The sequence below is a fragment of the Hermetia illucens genome, chromosome 2 (genome assembly GCF_905115235.1).
Source record: "Hermetia illucens chromosome 2, iHerIll2.2.curated.20191125, whole genome shotgun sequence".
In the NCBI taxonomy this organism is placed as follows: domain Eukaryota; kingdom Metazoa; phylum Arthropoda; class Insecta; order Diptera; family Stratiomyidae; genus Hermetia; species Hermetia illucens.
The window spans coordinates 30,116,035-30,139,927 of record NC_051850.1 but is presented as its reverse complement, the minus strand read 5'-3'; the positions used below and the strand labels follow the sequence as shown (position 1 = coordinate 30,139,927).

General features: G+C 43.5%; 1 protein-coding gene across 2 annotated transcripts; it reads right to left on the bottom strand.

Moving 5' to 3' along the window:
- Window positions 1-2,761: 2,761 nt before the first annotated feature.
- Window positions 2,762-22,559, bottom strand: LOC119648686. 2 transcript variants are annotated; one of them, XM_038050483.1, is made up of 10 exons: window positions 22,347-22,559; window positions 21,599-22,149; window positions 8,722-8,780; window positions 8,539-8,662; window positions 5,357-5,537; window positions 5,043-5,244; window positions 3,809-4,981; window positions 3,596-3,754; window positions 3,211-3,518; window positions 2,762-3,155 (listed from the first exon to the last, which is right to left on the bottom strand). In XM_038050483.1, the coding sequence occupies exons 2-10, from the start codon at window positions 21,903-21,905 to the stop codon at window positions 3,035-3,037; spliced, it is 2,634 nt and encodes an 877-aa protein (XP_037906411.1). In that variant the 5' UTR covers window positions 21,906-22,149; window positions 22,347-22,559; the 3' UTR covers window positions 2,762-3,034. The 2 variants fall into 2 exon arrangements, with proteins under 2 accessions (XP_037906411.1, XP_037906412.1); XM_038050484.1 differs by having other exon boundaries at window positions 21,599-22,559.
- Between the last annotated feature and the right edge of the window lie 1,334 nt (window positions 22,560-23,893).

Genomic DNA, 23,893 nt, shown 5'->3' with positions numbered 1-23,893 from the left:
GAGGAGAAGCGAACGTGGTAGCTGACGCGTTTTAGCGCGTTGACGCTATTTCTCTAGCAACAACGCCATCTTGAGTCTATTCAACTCCCATCCGCAGCACATCCGACCTGTGTACCAACCAAAAGACTGCTCGCTGTTGCGGAAAAGGAAGAAGGCCTTTCCGACATACAATTCGGATTTCGTAAGACGAAATCAATGTCGACGCAATTAGCACGGTGCCATGTTTGGTTCAGGCTGCAATACAAGAAAGCAAATACTGAGCAGTAATAACCCTCGCCGTAAAAAATGCGTTCAATACTTCAAAATGGAGAGAAGAGATGAGATCGAGTTCTACGCAAATTATGCAATATGGGAGATCAATTCCTCATTGAGAAATTGTGGCCTATCACAGAAGTAGTTCTCATCAGAGAGAGAAGAAAGAACAAAGAACAAACAAGCAATTTACTCCCAACTATCGCTCAAATACTTCGGAGCAAAGACTAACAGAAGGCTTAACTTCAAAGAACGAATTGTGCGAGCCGTAACCAAAGTAGCTTTCATCGCTGCAATGATCTCGAGGATACTACCGAACATTGAGCCAGGACAAAGTCGACGTCTTCTGCTTCATGCCACTCTATGCAGCTCCATCAGGACAAGCAGCATATGTACTTGCAGGGATGCTTCCGATAAACATCTTGGCGAATAATGGCCGGCGACTCTATGACAAAACGTAAGCAGTTGGGGGGTCTAGCGTATTTCCACGGCAGCTGCCACGGTGGTAATCTATCACAGAGTGGCAAAAGAGATGGGACGAGTCAGAAACTGGTCGTTGGAATTGGCACTGAATACCCGAAGATATTGTGGACTTCATCAATAGCTTAGCCAGGAAGAATTGCGATGAAAACGAGAAAGAAAGAGCACCATAATGAACTGGAGTTAAAAACTGATCCAGCCCCGCGAGGCAATACTTTATAGGAGTTCCGTGGGGAGAGTGGAACGGGAAGCAGGTAGTTTTAGTTAGTATAAGTCCCACATAACTGCATGGCAGAAATCTGCAGTAGGCTTTGAACCGTCCCACCTTCGAACACCAACAAGAAACAGACAGACGGACAGACATCGAATCGATTATAATCACACAAATAAGGGTTTGTTTCACGCAAAACCTTAAAAATGATCCGTTACATCAATACCCCCCGATGTAATCAATGCAGAAGGAAACCAATTGGCACATTCTAAACGGGTGCCCTTTTTAGAGTCTTAATGATCATCCCCTTCTTCCCCTCTCTGGGAAATGTCTCCGATTCCCAAGATTTCCGTACGAGTTGAAGCAGCATATCAGCAGTAACTGCAGGTGCAGCGATAAATAGCTCTGCGGAGAGCTCCTTAAACCCAACAAATTTCCATTACAAGTTGAAATGGAATATTTTAAATGTTCTTACTGAAGAAATATACAAAACCTTTTATACCTCAAACGCCAAACTTCCGGCTTTCAGCTTCTTTTCTTTGGCGCGCATTAGCATGTTACCGACCTAGTTGATCTCGACTTTGCTACAGTGGAGTCACTAACCAACTTGCGCTGTTTCGGCTTTTTTCGATATTACTTGGTGGGTTTGGTTATCAAAAAGGGGGATTCATCTTGCTGTATCCTTGACACTATTTTTGCTAGTAGTCTGCTGTTCAACTGGCAGGCTTAGGATACCCTGTTTTGCCCAGCCACGGCTTGCTTTTTCTTCAACGCCTCTTCAGCAATTTCGCTGTGGTGTAATAAGGATAAGGAGTTCCTCCAATCTCCATTATGTCATTTTAAACATCTATAGAGATGTTTCACTGGACAATACTGGCAGCCTTAATTTTCCGTAAAACAATTTTACATTTTTTGAGTATCCTTCCATCTCCTCTATCATTGTCTTTCAGATGGAGGCCATCCTCACCGGAGAGATGAATTGCGATTTCACCTGGTTTTCCCCATAGCGGAGTTTGCCATTTTTTTTGTGGTCCTTTTTATTATCCCGGACTCGATAGTGTCCTTTCGGCCGCCAGGACGATTACCCTTCATCGTTACTAGTTGTCTTTTTGTTCGAAAACTGGACCTTTTTACCTTTTCAGTAGGTCAGCGTCGTTGTTTCGTGCTTCTTGCATACGAACTTATGGTAGAATCTCCTTCTAAAAATTGCCGTCATTTCTAGTTGTGGCGACGTAGCTACAAGCCGTGGTTTCCTCCAGAAAGTGTAGTCGCCTTTTAAATTAAAGCTGTGATTGTCTTTGCGAACACGGAGATCTGGCGTTGCCTGACACAAATCCTTACGATAGTCCGTGTTTAGAGCTGGGATTAGGCGCTAGTCAGGAGTCCATCTCAACTGAGCGTGAACTGTCAACCCAATCGTGTCACAAGTTTGAACTTATTTGCAACGCTACCAGGCAGGTATAAAATTCGGAAAGAAGTCTCTACGAGATGTGATTATAGAATCCAGCTGTCAGCTCATATGCAACCAATTCCGAACTCTTTGCTAAAGCATGGGATTAGCTTGTGGATATCCAAGGCTACCAACTTGAAGGTGCAAGTCGAATTGGTTCGGGAATAAATAAGGACCGTTGTCACCCAGTATCTTGGTTTTCTCTATTCGTACCCTTTTGGCCTCAGGAACTTCAACCACTAGTTTGTTTACTGGTAGGCCAGTAATAAGGTTTTTGAGGGTTTCAAGGGTTGAATGGAGATGCAACCCACATGTCCTTTATGAGCTTCACCCCACAGTTCTACCATAACAAATATAACACCAGTCAGTATTGATTAGTTATAATTTATTGCATTTATATTTTAAACAAATCTTGAGCAAGTGTTATTAAATTATAGCATAATTTTCACTTCATCATTCCAAATCCTACATCCGAATTCAAAAAAGGGCATTTTTACAATTTATATCTGTCTGTGCTAAGGATCTAACCAAAATATTTTAGAACCTTTCAAAAATTACACTTTGGATCAATTGGTTCGATAAATCTAAAGAATTTAAGCAATCTAAGTTGAAAGTAAGTAGCGTATGTAAAAAAGCCTTAATCAATAGCTCAAGACTAGTTGGCTGTCCTTGAGCAGGTAGCGTCCCAGGGGCTTGCGACTTATAATTGGTCGATGTGCTATTTGAAAGGAAGGACTCTTTTTCGTGGGTTGGTTGAAGAAGCTGAAACAGATGAATCAGTTAAGAAATTTAGATGTCTATTCACTGACGATCTTACCTCATATGACCATTTTCAAGTACTTCCAAACCTTTGAACTCCAAATGATTAACTGTCACAGGACATGGTTTCGTGTTACTGATCATGCCGCCCCTGAGACGACTGCTATCTCTTTGAATGTTACTGTTTCGATTGTCGATGTATGAAAGTTGGAGTGGCTGCAAGGATGTGTCGTTTCCGTGCTGTAGCTTGTATCTGCGTTTCCTCCTTTCCAGTAATCGTAGATTGTTGATGTAGTGAGCTGTCTCCTGCCACCATCGTTTAGCACGGGGGTCCAAGCGTAGGGCAGACATATAAGCACTTGAACCCTTTGGGATAAAATTCAGATTATAAGTGCACATTAGACCCTCCCCCTGTATCATATGGAGGCGGATTTTGAACTTACACCTTGGGAGTTGTATTCATCCGTATGGTGGTGGTTGTGCCTGGTACAGGTTGCTCTCATAAGATCATGCGAAGAATGTTGCCTTCTATTGGCTGGGAGCGTATTCTGGGCAGTCGATCGATTCATACTTGCATGGGTTGGGCGATTTAGCCTTTCTATCTACAAAGGAAGGTTTCTGTGAACACGATACACTATCCTCAATCGAAGACTTACCAAGGATGCTACAGCTTTCTTCGACCGTAAAGATTTTGAGTTATCGTCTTTACCTTTTACATCTTCCTTTTCATCCAACTTTGAAGATTTTATTCTGAAAAATCTTTTCCGATCCGAATGTCCTGTTAATCTTTTATTCTCTGCTATTTTCATTAAACGTTTTTCGTCCAATTTAGATATTTGCTTTCGATGCAGCAGAGATACATAACAGCCGAGAGAGTTAAACTTGACACACTTTTCCTCATTCAAACAGAACTCTGGCACCTCACCAACAACGAATTGCTCGTTATCGGGGATGCTAACAGTATCTGCTTCGCTTAGTTTGGATGAACTTGGTGAATTTAGATTCGATGTGCTTGAAATATTCGAACTGCCTGAACTACTCAATTGAGATCGGCGAGAAGCGAACTTCTGCTTTCGGTTCAAAGTATTTTTCATAGTTTTTGGAATGCTCTCCCGTGTCTTTCGCTCTGCTGAGATTGGTTGTCGTTTGGGCGATGCCTGGGGCGAGCTAGTTGTCCGATTATTAGCCTTTTCGAAATGATCTAGCGCCTCTAACTTTTTCTTCTCGTTGTGAATATGCAAATGCCGTTCAAAAGTCCTTTGGTTTATATCTTCGACGGCTTTTTGGACCATGTCCTGGTTTTCCGACCCCACTATCGAGTATGTCTCATACAGAACAAATTGAACATGGGGGCGTGACAAAGCCAATCGCAAAGTCTCTTTTTGTTCATCTAGCAATTGAACGATGCGTTTCTTTCCATCGAGGCTAATTTTCGATTCAGTGAGGGCTTCCAACATATTCAAATCACCTCCTCGACTACAAATGAGATCAATGGGATCGGCGATTCCACTGAATGAATTTGGGGGAGTGGCGAATATCCCTACAACCAAGTCTAAGACTTCGGATTCCATTGGAATTTTGCAAAAACTTTCTGAGAACAAACGAACGTTACTGATTCCAAGAGACTTCATGAAGTTCTTGTAATCATTAAGTTTATTTCCTGCGCCAAAGGCCAAAAAGTTATTTATTCGATTCACTGAATAAAAGAGAGCCGCCAAATAGGCTGTTGACCGTGGTGAAGACACATGTGTTTGAACGACATCCCCCTCAAGTTCGAAATAATCGAGTAGTCGCGATAATATTGCAGGAGCTACTGAGAATGCCTTGTCCTGAAATGAGTATCATCTTTAGGTATGTTTTAAGGTTTTTATAGGCGGTGTCTTATCTTACCTGCAAGATGAAAAAGTTCTTCTTCACCATCTCTGACTGTGAAAATTTACTTCGATCGCGGGGGATACACGATATAAATAAGGGACACAGCTTATCCCACTTATACTGGCATTGTTGAAGCGGCTGTTCAACACCATCTTCATCCGCTAAAGCCTCCGTGAGGCCTAATTTTTCTAGCATAGCAGCAGCCATGGATATGTCTCTATAAAATCAATGAATAAAAGGGTTCAGCAAAATGAAACCATCTTTTAACGACTTTATAATCGTCATCGAAAAAAAGCTGGATTTGAAGAAATATTGATACTAACACTCACTTCATTTTAAATGGATTAATCCATCCTGAGACAACAGGATTCGTTACAGCTAGCGATACCTTTTCATCCTTCAAGTGAGCTGGCAGAAGTTGCGAGAGTTGAAGAGCACCATTTTTGATACGTAATCGAGATATGGCAGCAGCCAATCTGACTCTATGTTCCCATAGGTGGTTAGCTATATCTAAAATAAAGAGTAAAGTTAATGAAGATACTTTCCTTTGGCGCTGATAGTTGGGGCATGATCCAAATCCAAATAGTCATTCTGACCGGATAGCAAGCTGATATTAAGGCCTTCTATCGAGAGCGAAATTTTCCAAGATGATAGGAGGAGATGAGGACAGAGACGCGCTGGATAGTCTTCGCAGCACGTTTGAAGACACCCCTTTCTGGTCATTGGAACATAGATTTGAACAGGGAAGGCCAGGCGGGGCTCGCTCTTGGTAGTTCCCCATTGGATGCAGGCTTAATCTCGATGGCGTTTTCGAGGGGTGGAACCTACTCGGCTGCTGACTTTAGATTAGAAAGGTTCACCATCTACGCTTAGTCAAGGGGAGAGTTTCTGAGCCAAGCGCGTGTTATTGCGTCAGAGATTAAGGCGATCTTCACGGCGCATTGACGTATAGGGGATCACTTTGGATAGCTTAGTTCACTCAATTCCATGCATTTTATCCATGGCGTATCGGGTTCACACAGGGAGACGAAAAAGAAAATATGGGGAAAATCCACGAAAATCTTCGAAAGTAAACAAGACGTCTGTGCCATGATCGTGGTAGGAAGGTCCATGACGGATTTCATTCTCAGCCGAAGCTTTTTGTGTCCCAAGTGTCAAACGAGGCGTGGTCTATGGGGTATCAAGGATTCTAGCTTCACGTGCGGGTTGGCGGTATTTTTTTTTTATTTCCAATTTTACATTGAGTACGGTTTTGTAGCTGTCTAGCGGATCTACATAGTTAACTTTCGCTACTTCTTAGGCTTTTATGGATAGGTTTGCTCCGAAATTGGCCGCAGTTAATCCGGATGGTCAGTTTCGTCGTTCGCAACTCATACGTTCATTACACCTTCTGGGAAAGATGCCCGCGCATTTGAAGAATAGTTTAGCATAAGCTGTTTGTATTAAGACGACATAAAGCGCCCGAGAAAGGTGTAAGAGGGTTTAAAGACTGCTATTTAGCAATCCTAGTGCCTTCCGGTGTGGCTTAAGCTATTGCCTTCAAAGAGATAATTTAGACGTACTAAATACCAGTCGATTGTCGAGGAATGCAATAATAAACGCTTGGTAAATTCCCCGATTTGGAGCGCGCTCCGTCTCAGGACGAGGTAGAACGAGAAAGCAAAAAGAACAGAGTGTGCAAGACGCGAAGAAAACTATACGCACCGTGAAGCAACAATAGCCGGCCGACGAAGCACGCACTGTTTAACCCTGTGGTTAGGAGTCACTTACGGGTAGCGCTGGTGGATGGTAATTTGATTCATGGCAAAATGGTGCGTTACAAAGCCACAGGCTGAGGAACAGAAATTTGACCTGGATGAGTGAGGGAAGGAAGGCGAACATCCATGACACTAGCAGGCTCTTAAAAAACAAATAGGTGTGTCGGCCTTAGCAGAGCAGTTCAAGCTTCAAATCTTTTTGAAGAGATGTTTCGAGATTCTCTTGTACGGACAAAATACTGGAGGGAATAATGCATGCACAACAGATTGCTCCACCTGGAGAGAGTCTAGGAGGCTCATCAGATCGAAAATTCGACTTCCGTACGCCAGATTAACCGATGATGCCATTAGATTTGTTACTGCTATAGCTAAAAATACGATGTGCGGAATGGGCGGCCTCGCAAGTATAGCACAGTCATTACCCTTAACCATGCAAAAGACATTCAACTTGGCCAATATGATCCTTATAAGGAGGCCTTTGGTAGAAATTGGTACAATATGGAAAATGGATCCAGGGAATACCTTGTCTCCGCGAGTCTTTCATGGGGCTCTGTGTCACAACCACTATTGCGGAACATCATGCATAATGATGTCCTCAATATTCGTCGTTTGTGAGGCCATAAAAATGGGTTATGCCGATGACATAGCGGTGATTGTTGTTGTAAAACATTTCGCGGATGTATTCATCCAAAGCAATCGCGGCTGTAGGGTGGAGGTGTTGCACTCACGGTGGACAAAACAGGCGTGGTGCTTATCACCAAGCGGCGTCACTACAAAACCAGCAAATACCTTGGAGTGATGATAGATGCGAAGCTGAATTTTAGCAACATTTGCAACATGTTTGCCTTCAGGTGTCCTATGTTAGCATGGGACTGGAAGGCTAGCTGCCGCCAAATGTTGGGGCTGAGTTGGATCTGTAGACTGCCTATAGCTAGAGTGATAAGCTCTGTATGGTTCTATGCAGCGCTAGCTTGGGCAACTGTACTGCATACCCCCTGCAATGCTTGCGCTGTTTATAGACCGCCTAAAGAGTTTGTTGTGGTTTTAGAACCATCACGGATGAAGCAGGCTACGCGGTATCCGAAATGATGCCGATCGGTATTTTGGCCTACGAGATGGCGCGCATCTATGATAGACCCGGCCCTTCCGCTAGTCGGAAAATGAAAAACGAGGAAAACAGTAATCCTTAAGCATATGGTAACAACAGTGTCTCAGCTGCGACGGTGTTCCGAAGGAACCGCAGCAGGTCTTATTCCATTTCCCTAGATTCACAGAGGAAAGGAAGAGTCTAGGGAAGTCAATGGGAGGAACATTAGCACCGGAAAGTGTAATTGGGGGCATGCATGGGTGCCAGGAGAATGCAGTAAACCACATAGTGAAAGACGGAGGAAACGAGAAAGGCGCGGATGCGAATGCAGTGGACGGGGGAAAGGAGAGGCTACAGCCATGTCCACCCTGCGATGTAATATTTGCAGTAATTCAGTGGGGAAGTAGACATGAATTAGGGGTTGGTTTTAGTGCGTATCTTTTGAAGATTTCCGCCTCCGGAAAGAAGGCAGACCAAAACCGATTTTAATGGGGTTTTGTTTTACATTAATGCTTGAAAAGGGTTACTGTATGTGCTGCATCCAAGAATATAACTGGTGATCAGTGTGGTGGTGGTAATATGAGAGATGAAGGCTTTAGTAAGACTCGTATCCTTCCATGTAAGCAGAATCCATCTAGGGTAATCCGAATCTTCGAAATGTACTTACCTTCAAGATCAGCTTCACGATAAATTAGATCTTGCAAGTCTGTTTCGTCAGGATGTCGTTTTAAAAAATGACGGACGTATAATTCAAACAACAGAAGCCAAACTCTGCTCTGATCATTTTTGAGCTGCGCATATATTAAAGCTGGATTAGAAAATGCAATTGTTTATTCGACATGGAGCTTACCTGTGGATAGAGAGCGAAAAATCCGATATCTGTCAGAGCTTCACTTAGCACGTTTTTATCTGAAAAGATGGATGGACATATATATTTCAACCAAAGTGATTGAAAAGCGCTTAGTGGCAGTGTGGCAAGTAACTTCCATTATAAATTCAAATGAGGAGCGGAAATCGTCGCTGCAAGGTAATAATTTCAAAAGAGAGTCAGATTCCGATAGGCGTGTTGGTTAATAGGTAGAAGTGGCAGTGAATAGGTCACACATGAAAAAAGCGCGACATTCCTCAAATCAAACGCGGTAGTATAGGTCCTAGGGCAAACCGTGGATTAGTACCCACGATGGAGCATAAAACCTGGCAAACGCCTGCTTAACCAACACCAACAGCTCTCCTACCAAACGCTATCTCCACTTCCACGTAGTGACCGTTGGGAGCTCTTTTTCAACGAAAAGCTGCAGACGGAGAAGGATGAGGGCGAGTCTCCCATGCTTAAAAACGGGACCAATTGTAACAACTCGTCCTACAGGTTGGGGGTTGGGGGTTGGCTAGGGCTGACAACACAAACGGAAAACCGAAGTTACGAAACCACAACAGGAGCCTCAGAATGGATGGATGTTATAACGACGAACCCGGCAACGAAAACGGAATAACGGTTTGCACATTTTCTCATGGAGCGTGCGCTCCCTGTACAGAGATGGAGCTGTGGTCCACAAATGAACGTGGGCCTCTCCAGATGGGACCACTTTCAACCAAATTGACCCCGTGCTGATCGTACGCCGCCACCTCTTGAATATTGAATGTCAAAACATATAGGGAGGAGGGGGGGCAATATAGCCTTACACACCTTGATGCTCATCCAGCCGAGACCAAACGGGAAATCTGATTTCCGGCAAAATGGGCATCTTGGAGCGATGGGTTGAGTACATTGATGAACTACTGAACAACCAGAACATGGGCGAGTTGGAGGTCCCGACAACTAAAGATAATAAACAAATACTGCCACCACGCAGTATAGAAGAAACAATCCGTGCAATTCATCGACTTAGAGATCAGCCGAATTGGACAAATATGGAGGCGAACAATTACACCAAGTGGTTCATCAACTTGTCCTCAAGGTGTGGGACAACGAATCAATGCCCGACGACTGACAAAGAGGCATTAACTGTATCATACATAAGCGAGATATCACGCAGTGCAACAATTATAGAGGTATCACATTGCTGAGTACCATCTATAAGATATTCTCCGCTATCTTGCTAGGCCAGATAGCCCCATACGCCCAGAACATCATTTGCCCATACCAAAGAGGCTCCACTCCAGGCAAATCAGCAACAGATCAGATTTTCTCACTGCGGCAAGCGGCAATATGGACATCAGTTGCACCATTTTATCATCGACTTTAAGGCTGCCTATGATAGCATAGCCAGGGTAAGCCTGGGTGTACACGGCCATGAGAGAATTCGGTATCCCGACGAAATTGACAAGGCTGATTAGCCTGACTCTGACCAATGTGCGAGACCAGATAAAAGCAGCAGGGTTACTCTCAAGACAGTTCGACATCAACAACGGTCTACGACAAGTGGATGCCCTATCAAGCGTCCTCTTTCACCTGGTCTTCGATTAGGTGATCTGTGATGCTGAGGTAAATGCGTCGGGTACGATCCTCTTTAAGTCCACCCAACTACTGGCCTATGCTGACGATATCGACACCATGGGAAGAACGACCCGAGACGCACCAACTGCCTTCATTCAAATCGAGCAGGCGGCGTGAGATCATGGGCTGCACATCAATGATGGCAAGACGAAGTACATGGTCGTAACGCCAGCACCAAAAATCAACTAACCAACCAACAATATCAAACCGCACTGGTCAAACGGGAGGAATCCTATGTATGTAGGCTCGACAATCACAACCGATAACAGCTATAACGATGAAATCCGCGCACGGTTGTTGGCAGCCAACAGAGCCTATTTCCGCTTACAAAAACTGTTCCGCTCGAAACGTCTCACCATAGGGTCAAAGCTCTTACTGTATAAGACAATGATCTTGCCAGTTCTCATGTATTCCTCGGAGACTTGGGTTCTTAGCAAGAAAAATTGCGAACTCTTGGCCGCGTTCGGGAGAAGAATTCTTCGAAGAATTTTTGGTCCCCTCGGCGCAAAACCAGGATATCTGGAGTTCCTTATTAAGGCAGGCTTAGACCGGATACCGGTTGTGGCACCGTTGATGATGATGATCACCATTGTCCTTCTTGCTAAGGAGCGTAGAGCCATATACAAGCGCAAGGGAGAAAAGTCAGGAGAGGTGGTTGCTCGTGAAAAACAACAACGCACACTAGATCGATGGCAACTCTCTTGGCAAAGTGAGACAATAGCCAGATGGACTGCGTGGCTTATTGGCAACTTAGGTGTGTCGGTGAATCGGAAGCATGGTGAGACTGAGTATTTCCTTACTCAGCTCCTAAGTGGGCATGGAGGTTTTCAGTCTTACCGGCACCTGCTGTATTTTGCAATGGGGTTGTGGACGGCGGCTATTACACCTTTATTTGCTTTTTGTAGAAGGTGGGATGGGATTCGTGAGCAGCTATATTTAAGCACAGGAGGTCTCTCTCTCTTTCTTGACAAAATTCTCGAGGAGATGATGAGGGGCGCTGACAGATGGAGCTGTGTTCCGCATTAAATTGGAGTTTTTTTCGTTACAAAAAAAAAATGGAGCTCGACCGGTGGAGGGGCAGGATTACAGGGGCGGTTCTTTGAGCTAACAGTTTTCTTCCTCCTCTCCCCTCGCTCGCAAGTCGGAAGAGTTCGGGGCCTAGTCCAAAGTAATGTGGCAAACGGTTCCAGGCTAGCTCTCCCACGATAGGGATGTGTTTTGTTGGTAGTCCGAGGAGTCCAACACTCTGTCCGTAAATGAATTTACCTACTCTATCTTCCGCCAATTTGGTCAGCACGATTGCCCATAGTGTCCGAGATTCGTTAATATGGCTGACAATGTGTAGATGCCCTGGCTTTACAGCGCCTTTCACACTGCTCGGGATGAAAGATGATTAACACAGAAAATATTGCGGAGTCCATGCTGGGGACAACAAAGGCTTTAAACCAAGTCGGAAAGGTGCTGCAATCTACTCACAAACAGCTGAGGCCGGAAAACAAGAAAGGGGGGAGAACTTCGCAGTTAAGGGTTGATCTAGCCTCGAAGCAATACCTAAGAGTAGTTCGCTGGGAGAATGGAGGGAGGAGAAACTATTTTTATGAGTAAGAGTAAGTTTTGATCCTTTCTACCTTCCAATAATGGAAAAAAGGGGACAGATAGATAGGTAGTCTACATAAAAACAAGTCCTGCAATATGTAATTAGAAAGTTATAGAAAAAGTTTATAGAACTGGGAGAATGAATAGTATCTTTCCCATTTATACTTCATCCATTATGAAGTCTAAAAAAGGTAATGGTTGCAAATTGATATATAGCTTTGATACCACCGAACTAATAATTGAATGTTTTTCTGTAAAAGGCTTTAGTCAGGTAAAGTCTAAGGTTTGATATTCAGTTATTAATGCAAACCGTGAAAGAGTGCAAGCAGTTAATGAATTAGATTCATTGAAAGTGAATCAAAATGTTGGCGGCCAAAATAATTTTATACTTGGCACTAAGTCGAGAAATATGTCATTCAGCTTATTTTGATTTTCGGGCAGTTATCACTAAGCTTCTTGACACCTACGATTTTGACACTTTTGTGTACCTCATTCCGGATCAGGCCGAATTGGACAAATCTTCAATTCTTCAGAATTCTTCATTTAAGGAAGTTCCAGCCCTTATCGTTTCTCGACCTTTATCAATCAATATTAGTCACATCATCAATGGCAACATATTGTCCTTCGTATTTATGAACAATCGAACTAAGGATAGTGTTTTGAGTTTGTTGTCTTCTGTTTTGTATAAGTATCGGCATTCAAACCACCAGTCAAGGATTATATTTTTCGCTACCGACTTACTGGCACCGAATGATATACTGGACCTCTTCAAGGAGTGCTGGAAATTTAGAATGATTAATGTCGTCCTCATAATGGATCATCAATTTTTCACTTATAACCCTTACCCCACAGACGTGCAGATAATAGTCCTTGATTCAAATAGCAGACCAAGTGATTGGTTTTCCGATAAGAATAAAAATTTACGAGGATACAACCTGAGGTATCCCATGCAGCCAGATATACCACGCACCATGACTTACATTGATCGGAAAGGGAGACGAAAGTTTGGGGGTTACTTTATTAAGATAGTGTTAAGTTTCCTGGAGAAATACAATGCGATATTGCAGGAATGTGACAGAACAAAGAACCTTCGCACCTTAAAAGATTTGTTCACAAATCTTAACGGAGGAAATATCGATTTGTTAGCATATGGGATCCACCGGGCCGCTACCGATGCCTTGCCTTATACTCACACATATCCTATAGCAATGGATCAGATGTGTATAGTGACCCCCTACCAGCATGAATTACCACGATATTTTTACTTCCTACTTCCTTTTGATGTTTCGGTTTGGAAGCTGATTGGATATAGTGTTCTCTTATTTGTTTTCTGCCAAGCATGCATTAGTAGGCTCTCGTCGGGCTCTACTTCTAGTTTGAATAATCTCATATTTCAAAGCTTCAGGATAATAGTCTGCCAACCTCACTTTGAGGCAAGCTTGGCGCAGCGCAAAGCATATATACTGTCTTTCATACTCATGCTATTCCTTGCCGCGATCCTGGAGAGCGTATACACAAGCCTACTGACCAGCTTTTTCACAAAAGCAATAATGAGCAACCAGATCAGTACCTATGATGATATTGTCCGATCTGGTATCAAAATCATGTTGAAGGGCGGCCTCTACGATGATAATGAACAATTCAACTATTTTCCCACGAAATACTATTCAAGTTTTGTCCGTGGTCATGTAACTGATGTGGAGGAAAATGTTTTGCAGATGAACACAAATTTGGGTTATTACCTAACTGAGGACTTCATCAATATCATTTATTGGGCCCAGAAAGCTGCTTCGTACAAATATTTTTATATGACGAAATTATGTTACGAGAGGGTTTTTCTGATGATACCGTTGGAAAAGGACTCACCTTTGCGAACAGGTTTCGACGACTTAATTCTGAGATGCTGGAGTGCTGGACTTATTGAGAAATGGAAATCGGACTTTGTGTATGAAAGCATTGAAGCAGGACTTTTACGGATTGAAATTAAGAGCGAAAGTGTATTGCTTAAGCTGAAGTGGAAGGACCTTAGGTATGGGTGGTATGCTTATTTGTTTGGTATTTGTATAAGTATTGTCACTTTCATTTTAGAATATTTGATGATTCTGCCAAAAATAAAGTATTTCCTTCAAAAGTATTTGGACATAGTTTCTTGACTAATGGTTTCAGGTAACAACAGACCTCACACACGGTATCTATGCCCCACGGAACTTTCTAGATACATTACATCATGGGACGGGTTAAAGCCCTATCGGCTTACTCCTACGGTGAGAATTGTTCGCTCCCCGCTGCTTTTTCGTAAGTGCTCTAACCTTCGTAGCTCCTCCTGAATACCGGTTATGGTGCCATCAACTGCGTTCCACACTTTTTGAGATTCGAGCGTCCGCGGAATGATTCTTTCCACTTGTAAGCGTCTTGTCAAGAGAAGTTGAAGCTGTTCTTTCGCATTTGCAAATCTCGGACATACAAAGAATATGCGCTCCGGGTCCTCATATTCGTTTATACACTCAGGACATAAGGGAAAATTCCCATGTCCAAAACGGTGTAAATACCTGCCGTATCCACCAACCAAGTGATAATGGACATCTCTATGTCTACGCGTAATTAAATGCTGGATATTTGGAATCACCCTGGACGTCCATCTGCCCTTATGAGAATTATCCCAACGTTCCTGCCACACCCTGATTGTGCGCGCTCTTTCTTCTCGTCGTCGATCTTCGGCATTATTGGGTCATTACGTACTTTCCAATTGTATAGTATTCAGATCTTCTCAGCCAAAATATCAATGGGCACCATTACCGCAACTACGAAAGCTGCTTCGTCTGACGTTGTTCGGAATGCGCTAGCGACTCTTAACGCACTCACACTATATAGTGAACATGATATTCTCCTATATGCCTGAACATTCAGGGCTTTTGTCCAAACCGGTGCTGCATACAGCAAAATAGATGAACACAGTCTGGCTAGCAGCAGTCTCCTCGAAAGTTTGGGTCGAATATTGCATCTTACCAGTTAATGCAGCTACAACTTTCGTTGCTTTCTCGCCCGTATAGCTCAAGTGTTCCTTCCAATCGATGATCCTGCATAACACCGAGGTATTTGATGAAAGGCTTGGCCTCTATCACCTGCTGCCCCACATGAAACGGTAGAGTTTCTTTCAGTTTACCGCTGCTGATCAGTATAGCCTCTGTTTTGTGTTCCGCTAAATCTAATCCATGTGATGCCAACCAATCCTTGATCAGCCTAACCGATGTCTCACCTGCCCAGAGAACATCCTATATGTGTTTGTCCACTATGACAATTGCGATAAGGGTAGCTTGTCGTGGAAGTTTGATGCGCAGCACATGTTTGTATATCATGTTCCAGAGTAGTGGGCCCAGCACTAATCCTTGAGGCACTTCGCCGGCAATCAAATATTCCACTGGCCCTATATCAATGTCGAAGACGAGCTTTCTATCCACGAAATAATTCCTGATGATTAGCTGAATATATGTAGAGGGAACATTCAGCTAGTTACCACCTTTTACCTGCAATTGCTTCTCCTACCAGATTGACTACTGCGTTGATAGCATCCACCCTTGATCGGCCGGCGCGAAAACTATATTATTGTGTGGCTATGCCTTCTGCTTCTTCTACAATTGGGACCATATACTGTCCAGCAAACAAATGGGACGATACGACGATGGCTCTCCAGGTGGTTTACCCCTCTTTGGTAAGCGCACTAGCATTTGCCTTTTGCACTGAGTCGGGAAGGTGCTCTCTTCCAAGCAGGTATTAACGAACCACTCCGTTCTTGCTTTTGTCGCCGCTCTCAAAGCCATTTACGGTATTCCGTCCAACCGGGTGCTTTTTAGCCCCTAACTTTTCACAAACAATGGTAAGCTCATCTTTTGTTATAGTTGGGGTATCCGTTATGGGGTGCTCTTTTTCGACCGCAATAGTGCATTTTCCTTGCTGTGGGAATATAGTACTCACTATTCTTCACAATAAAACTGAGCGCTTTATCTGCTTCCTTTCAACTTAGCCATTGCCGCTTTATAGGCTACTCCCCACGAGTTGATGTCGGCCGTTTCACACGGTTCTTTAAAGGAATTCCGTTTGCTTTCAAGGATTGCCTTTCGCAGTTCTCTCTGACTAGTGCTGTAACTTGCCTTCCTCTGTGCAGTTTCTTCTCGCTTGCAGGCATATGGCACGTAGTCGTCTAATTTCGTCATTTATCCATAGTTTCGGTAATCTCTGAGCGTTATTTCTGCCCCTTGGTATAGAGGCATCACAGGATACGACAATTTGCTCAGATTTTTCGCTTGCTGCTAAATACCTCAGTGAACATTTCCACGTCAAACATCTTTGAACTCCATTGCTTCGTCCGCCATGTCTTTACGTCTTTTGGATGGTCCATTTTCCTGTTCTCCACTACACTAAACAGTATAGCTTGATGGTCGCTATGCGTGTAGTGTTCACTAACTAATCAGGTAATGTCCCTCATCATCTCATTAACGTACTACTTACGAAGGAAATATCTATCACTGAACCTATCCTGCCCTTTCAGAAGGTATTGGCACTTCCGATATTAGCAAGAGCAATGTCCAACGAAGAAAAACCTTGCAGCAATATGAGTCCTCTGTTGTAAGAAATCTTGCTTTCGCGTTCGGTAGACCATGCGTTGAAGTCTCCCGCGATCACAATTGAGGATCGTACATTTACGCCTAACGCTTGTTGCACTTGGCAGAATGTAGCGTAGACATGAACACCGTTAATTTTAGCTCTTACCAACCCATTTCTGGTGGCGGTACTCCAGACAATGAAAACACATATCAGGAGATATTGTCTCGCGGACCGCTTAGCGTCGGATCTCCCTTGATTTTCCGCAAAATATCATCGTAAGAGAGGCTACTTTTGCTTTCGATAACAATTGCATCCGGACGGAGTCCCCTTCTTTTTACTTACTTCCTTGGCGCTTCGCGGTTGTCCAAACATTTGCTTCAATTTCCTGGGATTTTATTTGTGGAGCCAATTTGGGATCCAAACGTTGCACTCCCTTCGTTACTGTTTCCATGGACCCTTGGCTTTTCTTTGGTGTTGGGAGCCTTATACAAGTATCTTCCATTCTTTCTCTGCTCCTCTTTACGCCCTCTATAACTTAATATTTTGGACTTATTTGAGTGGCTCGTTCCACCCTTTTGGTAGCAATAGGAACCTGTCGCAATGGGGTCATCGTAGGAGTTTGCAACTGATCTGTATTCACTGAGTATTGATTCGTCCAACCTAACTCACCCATGGCCTTTTGGCAGGTGTCTTTAAGGCTTCGAATAACCACCTTAATATAGGAATGAACGTTATGTTTCGGCCCGATGAAATCGTATAGCGCGTTCAGGGTAATATCCATCTACTTCAGACAGGGCTGTCCGTCTGTCTGTCCATCACGCGCATTTTTTTCGGAGACATACTTCCTTCTACATCGCATTTAAGGGGGTCTCCATGCATGCAAAAGGGGGGTGTACATTTTTGTTTCACCAGATCATAGTTTTGACATTTGCTAGGAAGGTGGGGAGTGCGGAGGTTGAAAGTGATCATTTCTTTAACGGACCCATTCTCAGAAACTACAAAACCGAAAAATCTGAAAAAAATCAAGAAGCTGCCACTATATGGTGCTTAGGCTCCGAAATATCCTACATACCGACATCTGTTCAAATAAAGTTAATAACAACAAGTTAATAACGACAAAGAAGAGATAGACTGTGCGCTGTATATATTCGTCATCCCATCTGCCAAGACGTCAATGGGCATCATTCTCGAGATGACGGCAGTTCTGAATGCCGAACAGACCCTTAGGGCTGTTCTTTAGTAGACTGCACTCAGTTTGTTAACGTTAAATGTGACCTGCAATGCTTTCCCCCAAACTGGAGCTGCATAGAACAGGATCGAATTCCCTACCCTAGCTATAAGCAACCTGGAAGCATGCCGTAGGCCTCCCACGTTTGGCATGACTTGCGGTGGACGATTTGTGATAAGCATACTGCACGTGTTGCTTATAGCTTAGATTCCCGTCTGTCATCACTTCCAGGCAGGCTTTGAAGTGGAGATATGATTCCCAATTTGCATAAGGGCACATTTTTTTTACGGCGTTTGGTGATGAAGAACACTTCCGTTTTTTCCTCCGCAAGTGTCAGACGAGAACTGTCTAGCCAACCTTAAACAGCACTGATCGTTTCGCTTGAGTATAACTTGGCACCTTCGAGATCCTTTGCTACCACAACCAGCCCTATATCGTCGGCACAACCACAACCTTGGCTTCCTCCGGAACTGGAAGATTAAAAACATCGTTGCACATGATGTTCCAGAGCAGTGGACCCAGTAGGGAGCCCTGTGAGGAACCCGCAGAAACAACGTATTCCTGCGGTCCGTCATCAGTGCCATACCAAAGCCTCCTTTCTTGTAAATAGCTGTTGACAATAGCTGCGAGAAGGGCGGCAATCCCAATCTTCGCCGGAGGTTCCTGTATTAGGTTCCAATTGGCCGAATTGAATGCATTTCCAACGTTCTGGGTCACCACTACGCAATATTTGCTAGTACTACCTTTTCCGTGAATTGCATCTTCGGCCAATCCAGTTACCATTTTGATGCCATCAATGGTTGATCTGCTTTTATGGAACCCATATTCTGATAGGCTGTGTTGGCTCTCAACAACAGGGAGTAATCTATTGTAGATTACTCACTCTAGCATTTTCCCCGCTATGTCCAAAAGGCAAATAGGCCTGTCGGAGGTTGGTTCACTTCGAGGTTTACCAGCTTTAAGCAGCAGTACTAACTTCTACAGCTTCCATGATACAGGAAATTTCCACCCGGATATACTCGCTTTTAATAACTCAGCGAACACGTCCGATTTGGATTTCACGGCAGGCTTGAGGACCTTATTCGGTACGAATCCAGACCCGGAGCTTTGTTATCTCCTATCCTATTGCAGATCTCCAGCAGCTCGTCTGTGTCGTGATATTCAGAGGATGCTGGAAGCTGTCTGTCCCCTTCTCTTCCTGGAGGAATAACCCCTGGATAATTTTTAACAAGAATGAAGGCCACGTGATCTGCGGAGATGAACGGCTTCTGAATCGCCCCATCACGATTCTGTAGGCACTCTCCACGGGTTTATTTTCGCTTCCGAACAGAACCCCTAAAAGCATTCCCTTTTGCTGCTTTGGATGGCGAGCTTGAGGGTTTTGCGGGCTTCCCAATAGGCGCGCTCTTTCTTACCATCCTCTGAACCGGTCTTCTGGCTCGGTAACAGGCTGACGGAAGGCTGGCTAGTTCAGTGTTCTACCAGTAATTTGGTATTCTACTGGGGAATGAGCACTTCCTAGGCATGGGCGCGTCACACGCTTTGGCGATGCATTGGACCACATGGACAGCTCTTTCCATAGAGGCATCTGCTTTATTAAGTTGGTCTAGCCATACCTGCCCATCCAGAGCTTTTGCAGACCAGCCTGACATCTTTATCGGTTTCGGGCATGGTGGTTCTTTGCCCTGTAGCTCTACCCATAGCTCCAAAGAAAATTGTCTGGTTATCCCTGAGGGTAGTCCTCGGTTACGTACTAGGACATATCACGCATCAGTACAGTAGCAAAGTACAGGTCTACGATTGAGGCAGACCCCCATTTCTGAAAAGTGTTTATATAACCTTGGTTTGCCAGAATTATATCCAACTGTACAAAAGCGTCTAGTAGACTGCGGCCCCTGCATTGATGATGATTGGCAAGATTCCAAAGAAGTGGACCCGTTCTGAATGTGACAATTGGAGGGGTATCTGCATGCTTCCTGCCGTTGCAAAGATAATGGCCAAAATAGTTCTGGAACGATTCAAAACAAAATTTCGAAAACTTGCTTCACAGAGAGCAGGCTGGCTTTCGCTCGAAATCGTCCTGCATTGACCACATCAACACCCTACGGATCAATTTCGAACAGTACGCGGAGTTTGGATATTCGTTGCATCTGCTTCTCATCGATTTCGAGAAAAATTTCAATATCGTGAACAGAGAGAGTATCGGGAGTGCTCTATGTAGGAAGGGCATTCCGGAGAAAATAATAGCTATTATCGGGGCGACATATGATGGTGTAAAATGTCGCGTGCTGCACCGAGGCAAAATCTCGGAGGATTTTAACATTGAAAGCGGAGTTCGCTAGGGTCGCATCCTGTCACCGATATTATTTCTTTTTGTTATCGGTGACGCTCTGACGGTGACGCTGCCTTGTCCGGAGGACGTGAAGGAGTTCAATGGACAATGGCATCTTAGCCACTTTGACTACGCTGGGCAAATGGTTATAGATTTGGCAAGGAAAGCAAGTATAGTTGGATTGAAAATGAACACAAACAAAATCAAGGTTCCCACTCAGACAGGACAACACAATTTCCCTATCTGTACTAATGAGCAGAGCATCGAAGGCGTCTGTGGTTTCTGCTGACGGTGGCATCGAACTGCATTAACAGTCTATAATTTGGAAATACGGTTATCTCAATACTAAGATCATGTCAATACTAAGATTGAGACGATTCTGTGCTAGTCTTCTTTCTATGTTGCTATATGGGCGTAGCACATGCAAGTGAATTTCACTCTTACCCAAATGTTCCAAGCTTTCGTCAATACCTGTCTGCGCCGTGGCATTGGAATGCGCTGGTTTGACACTATTTCAAACGAATAACTTGGCCAGCGCACAGGCCTACAACTCGCACGCACTTTGATAGGAAGACAGAAATGGCAGTGAATAGGTCACTTTTTAAGAAGGGCAACAATTACATTGTGGGCTACAACATGTAGTGAAATACACTCTCCCAATATGGGCGATGAGTGGGGCGCTCCAAGAACCCTAGGCGCAGGACGGTCGATGTAGCTCCCGGGAAGTCGTGGGGGGAGCTGAAAGGAATTTCAGGTAACCGGGATGAATGACGGGTAGGTGTGGTTGATGCAGTATGCCCCACCAAGGGGTGAAGAGCAACCATATTGGCTTGTGGCGGCGCTAATTACTTCCAGACCCTTGTCTGGAATTAGAACTGTGATCTCTCTAAAGCCGTCTTATTCGACGAAGAGATATTGAAGCATTGTTTACGCTTTTAGCAGATGTGAGATTATCCATCTCGAAGAAGGCTTCAATATTTGCTACCTACGTGGCTACTTCCGATGCTCTCTTGATTCGTTTCGATGTGACAAATGGTTTAAAGGACATCACGGTGGTAGGTTTTCCTAAGTGGAATCGAAAACATGAATAATTATTTTTTTCTGAACGGCGAGTGCAGGTGAAAAACTTTGGTTTGTTTTCCTGGAGAAGGTTCTTTGACATGGCATAATCTTCCTTATTGTTAATGTGGTTGGTGATTGGAATACCCTGGTTTTTTCACCAGGAAGTCCTCCTTCCGAAAAACAGAAAGTAAAGCCTATGTATACCCAACATTTTTTTAGGGGCCTTTTGGTGTTTTAACAAACAATTTAGCTTTACACTGAGTTCAATAACTGACAAAGTTATATAGCTTCGTGTATATCCGAACTCTCGCGATGAGGGCATTCTTTTGTATATAAAATCGTTCTATATAAATGTCCTTTTTGAAGAATTAAAGAAAAAAATATGGGAAGAAGATTTCTACTTTTATACTTACATCGAAATACATCATAAATCAGAGAATAGACCTTCCTCATTTCATCTTCGTCGTAGAATTGAACCGGGATTGGAGGCTTCCTCAGCAACTTCCCAGCCATTGCGATATTCTTCAGCGTCCAGTTCCCAATGACATTTATGTCCATAAATCTAATGGGGTGTCTTCGAATGCATTTCTCCCTCTTCTTCGAGTTGCTTGCTCTCGAACTACTGGGGGAAGTCAATGGCGAAACATTTTGGAATATTTTTGCAGCATCCCACAGGGATTTTTCGCCCTTTTTTGAAACTTCCGGGGACTTGGGTCGCATTTTAACTTATTCTTATTTTATTTCAACTTAACTTCACAATTATTTCACTGCTTCTTCCTTTTCGGCTCACCTGAGCTTTTTGGTATTTTTGATGGTTGACTTTTGTTATAATTATCGAGGGTTGGTTTCTTCTAGAACTATGGCACTTGAGGCATACAAGTGTACAATAAGAGCAACTTCCAATTTTTCAATTATCCTTAAATTTAGCTTGATAGGGAAACACTTTCATTCAAATTATTAGGCACTGTAACAAACGAGGGAGTCATTATGAACTTTTCTTGGTTTAGTAGGGAATAACGCATTCAAATATTTCCGAAAATTTTCATTAATTATTCCTCTCCAAAGAAAGATAGTTTTGACAATTTTGCAAATAATGAAGATTCAATATTAATCGCCAAAGTTGCACTACGCGTTATTGATTCCTGTGGAGTACGTCCATACCTTCTTTAAGACTTCGGATCAAAGGGCTCTGTCCACTTATGCACTCGTAAAAAATATGGTAAGTTAGTAATTTTTAGCGTCTGTCAAGATAGGTCAAAAAAAATATGGAGATAAAAAAGATAACAGAGGAGAAGAAAAGAAAAAACGGAAAAAGTTTTTCAAAAGTTATGCCTTTTTAACTTTTTATTGCTTTCTTTTCGCCACCATATTTAAATGAAGGTTTTGATTTATAAGGCCCTGGGCACTTGGATTTGAAATTTTTCTCATCCTGGAGAATGTGTATTCTATTCATTGAAACGTTGGTCGATTTTTAGGAAATTTTTTTCGAGCTCTCGGGGTCGAATTGAGAGAGCTTTTCTTGGCCTATTTTTAACAATAATTATACTCTCTTGTTGCCAGTCGATTTTCAAATTGATTCTTATCTCAGTTTCTCGAATGAGATCGCAGAGAAGATCACAATTGTCTATAATTTATTAATCTCTATATACAGAGGTTGGAGAATAGACAAAAAAGGACCACCGTGACATCTAATGCCACAGCCGTAGTGGAACCACCCGCTTTCGAGCGTAAACAGTCAGAGGAGGGTTATCAGTATCAAGAGCCCGACCTGTTTAGGGGAAGCTAAACGATTATGAGATCTCATCCAATATACAAGGCGGTAAGAGACCTGAGCCAAAGGAGCCCGGCAAACATCCCCAAATATGCGGAAACAACAATGAAAAAAAGGCTGTGGAACAGAGTCCGACCTAGAAGAGTCATTTTTCATTTTGCTTGAAGCGAAAATTATTGAATTGTCCGAATTTATCAAAGACAAAAACAACGTGCACCAAGCAGTCTACATATGGTTAGAAATATCAGGGTTCTATACAACAAATCGCGGGAAGATACGAAGGAATCGAAGAAGCCCTAAAATTACCAGTTCGACTGTAAAACAGTCAATGCAAGTGACACCTGGAAAAAGGAAAACGAACATCCAAGATAGCTAGCAGGTTCGCCACTTTGAGCAAGAGGCCTAGACCTCGGTAGGTGGGAAAATAGTGCCTACAGCAGTAACGGAGGAAGTCTATGTCCAATGAAAAGATACGTGATGATTGGACAAAGGTTGAGCCAGAAACTCTAAGAAGAGCGAGGATCCGTCCCAAGGTGATCATCATTTCAAGTATGGGAAGTATGTCCTACGCAGACCTACTATGAGGGGTGAAAGTTGAACTTGATTTCAAATTCTTCGGCGAACTGTAAGCAGAATCCGGAGGAGCCAAAAGGGGGATCCCACGCTGGAGCTAAAAATGCCCGAAGCGAATAAAGCTTAAGGTTTCGGTAGCCAAATCAAATTTACTTGAGGAAAGTGATGCCGTGCGCGCTCAAAAGCATGAGGACTTAGACGAGGTCGCTTCTAAGGCAGAAATCGGGAATGCTTTAGCAGAACAGTTTAAGCTGCACGATTTGCAGGAGGCAATCATTGTAAACCTTCGAATGGCATATAGAGCCACACAGACGGCGACCATCCGGTCCCTATTGGACGGGTATGACAAACCGGGTGACATTCT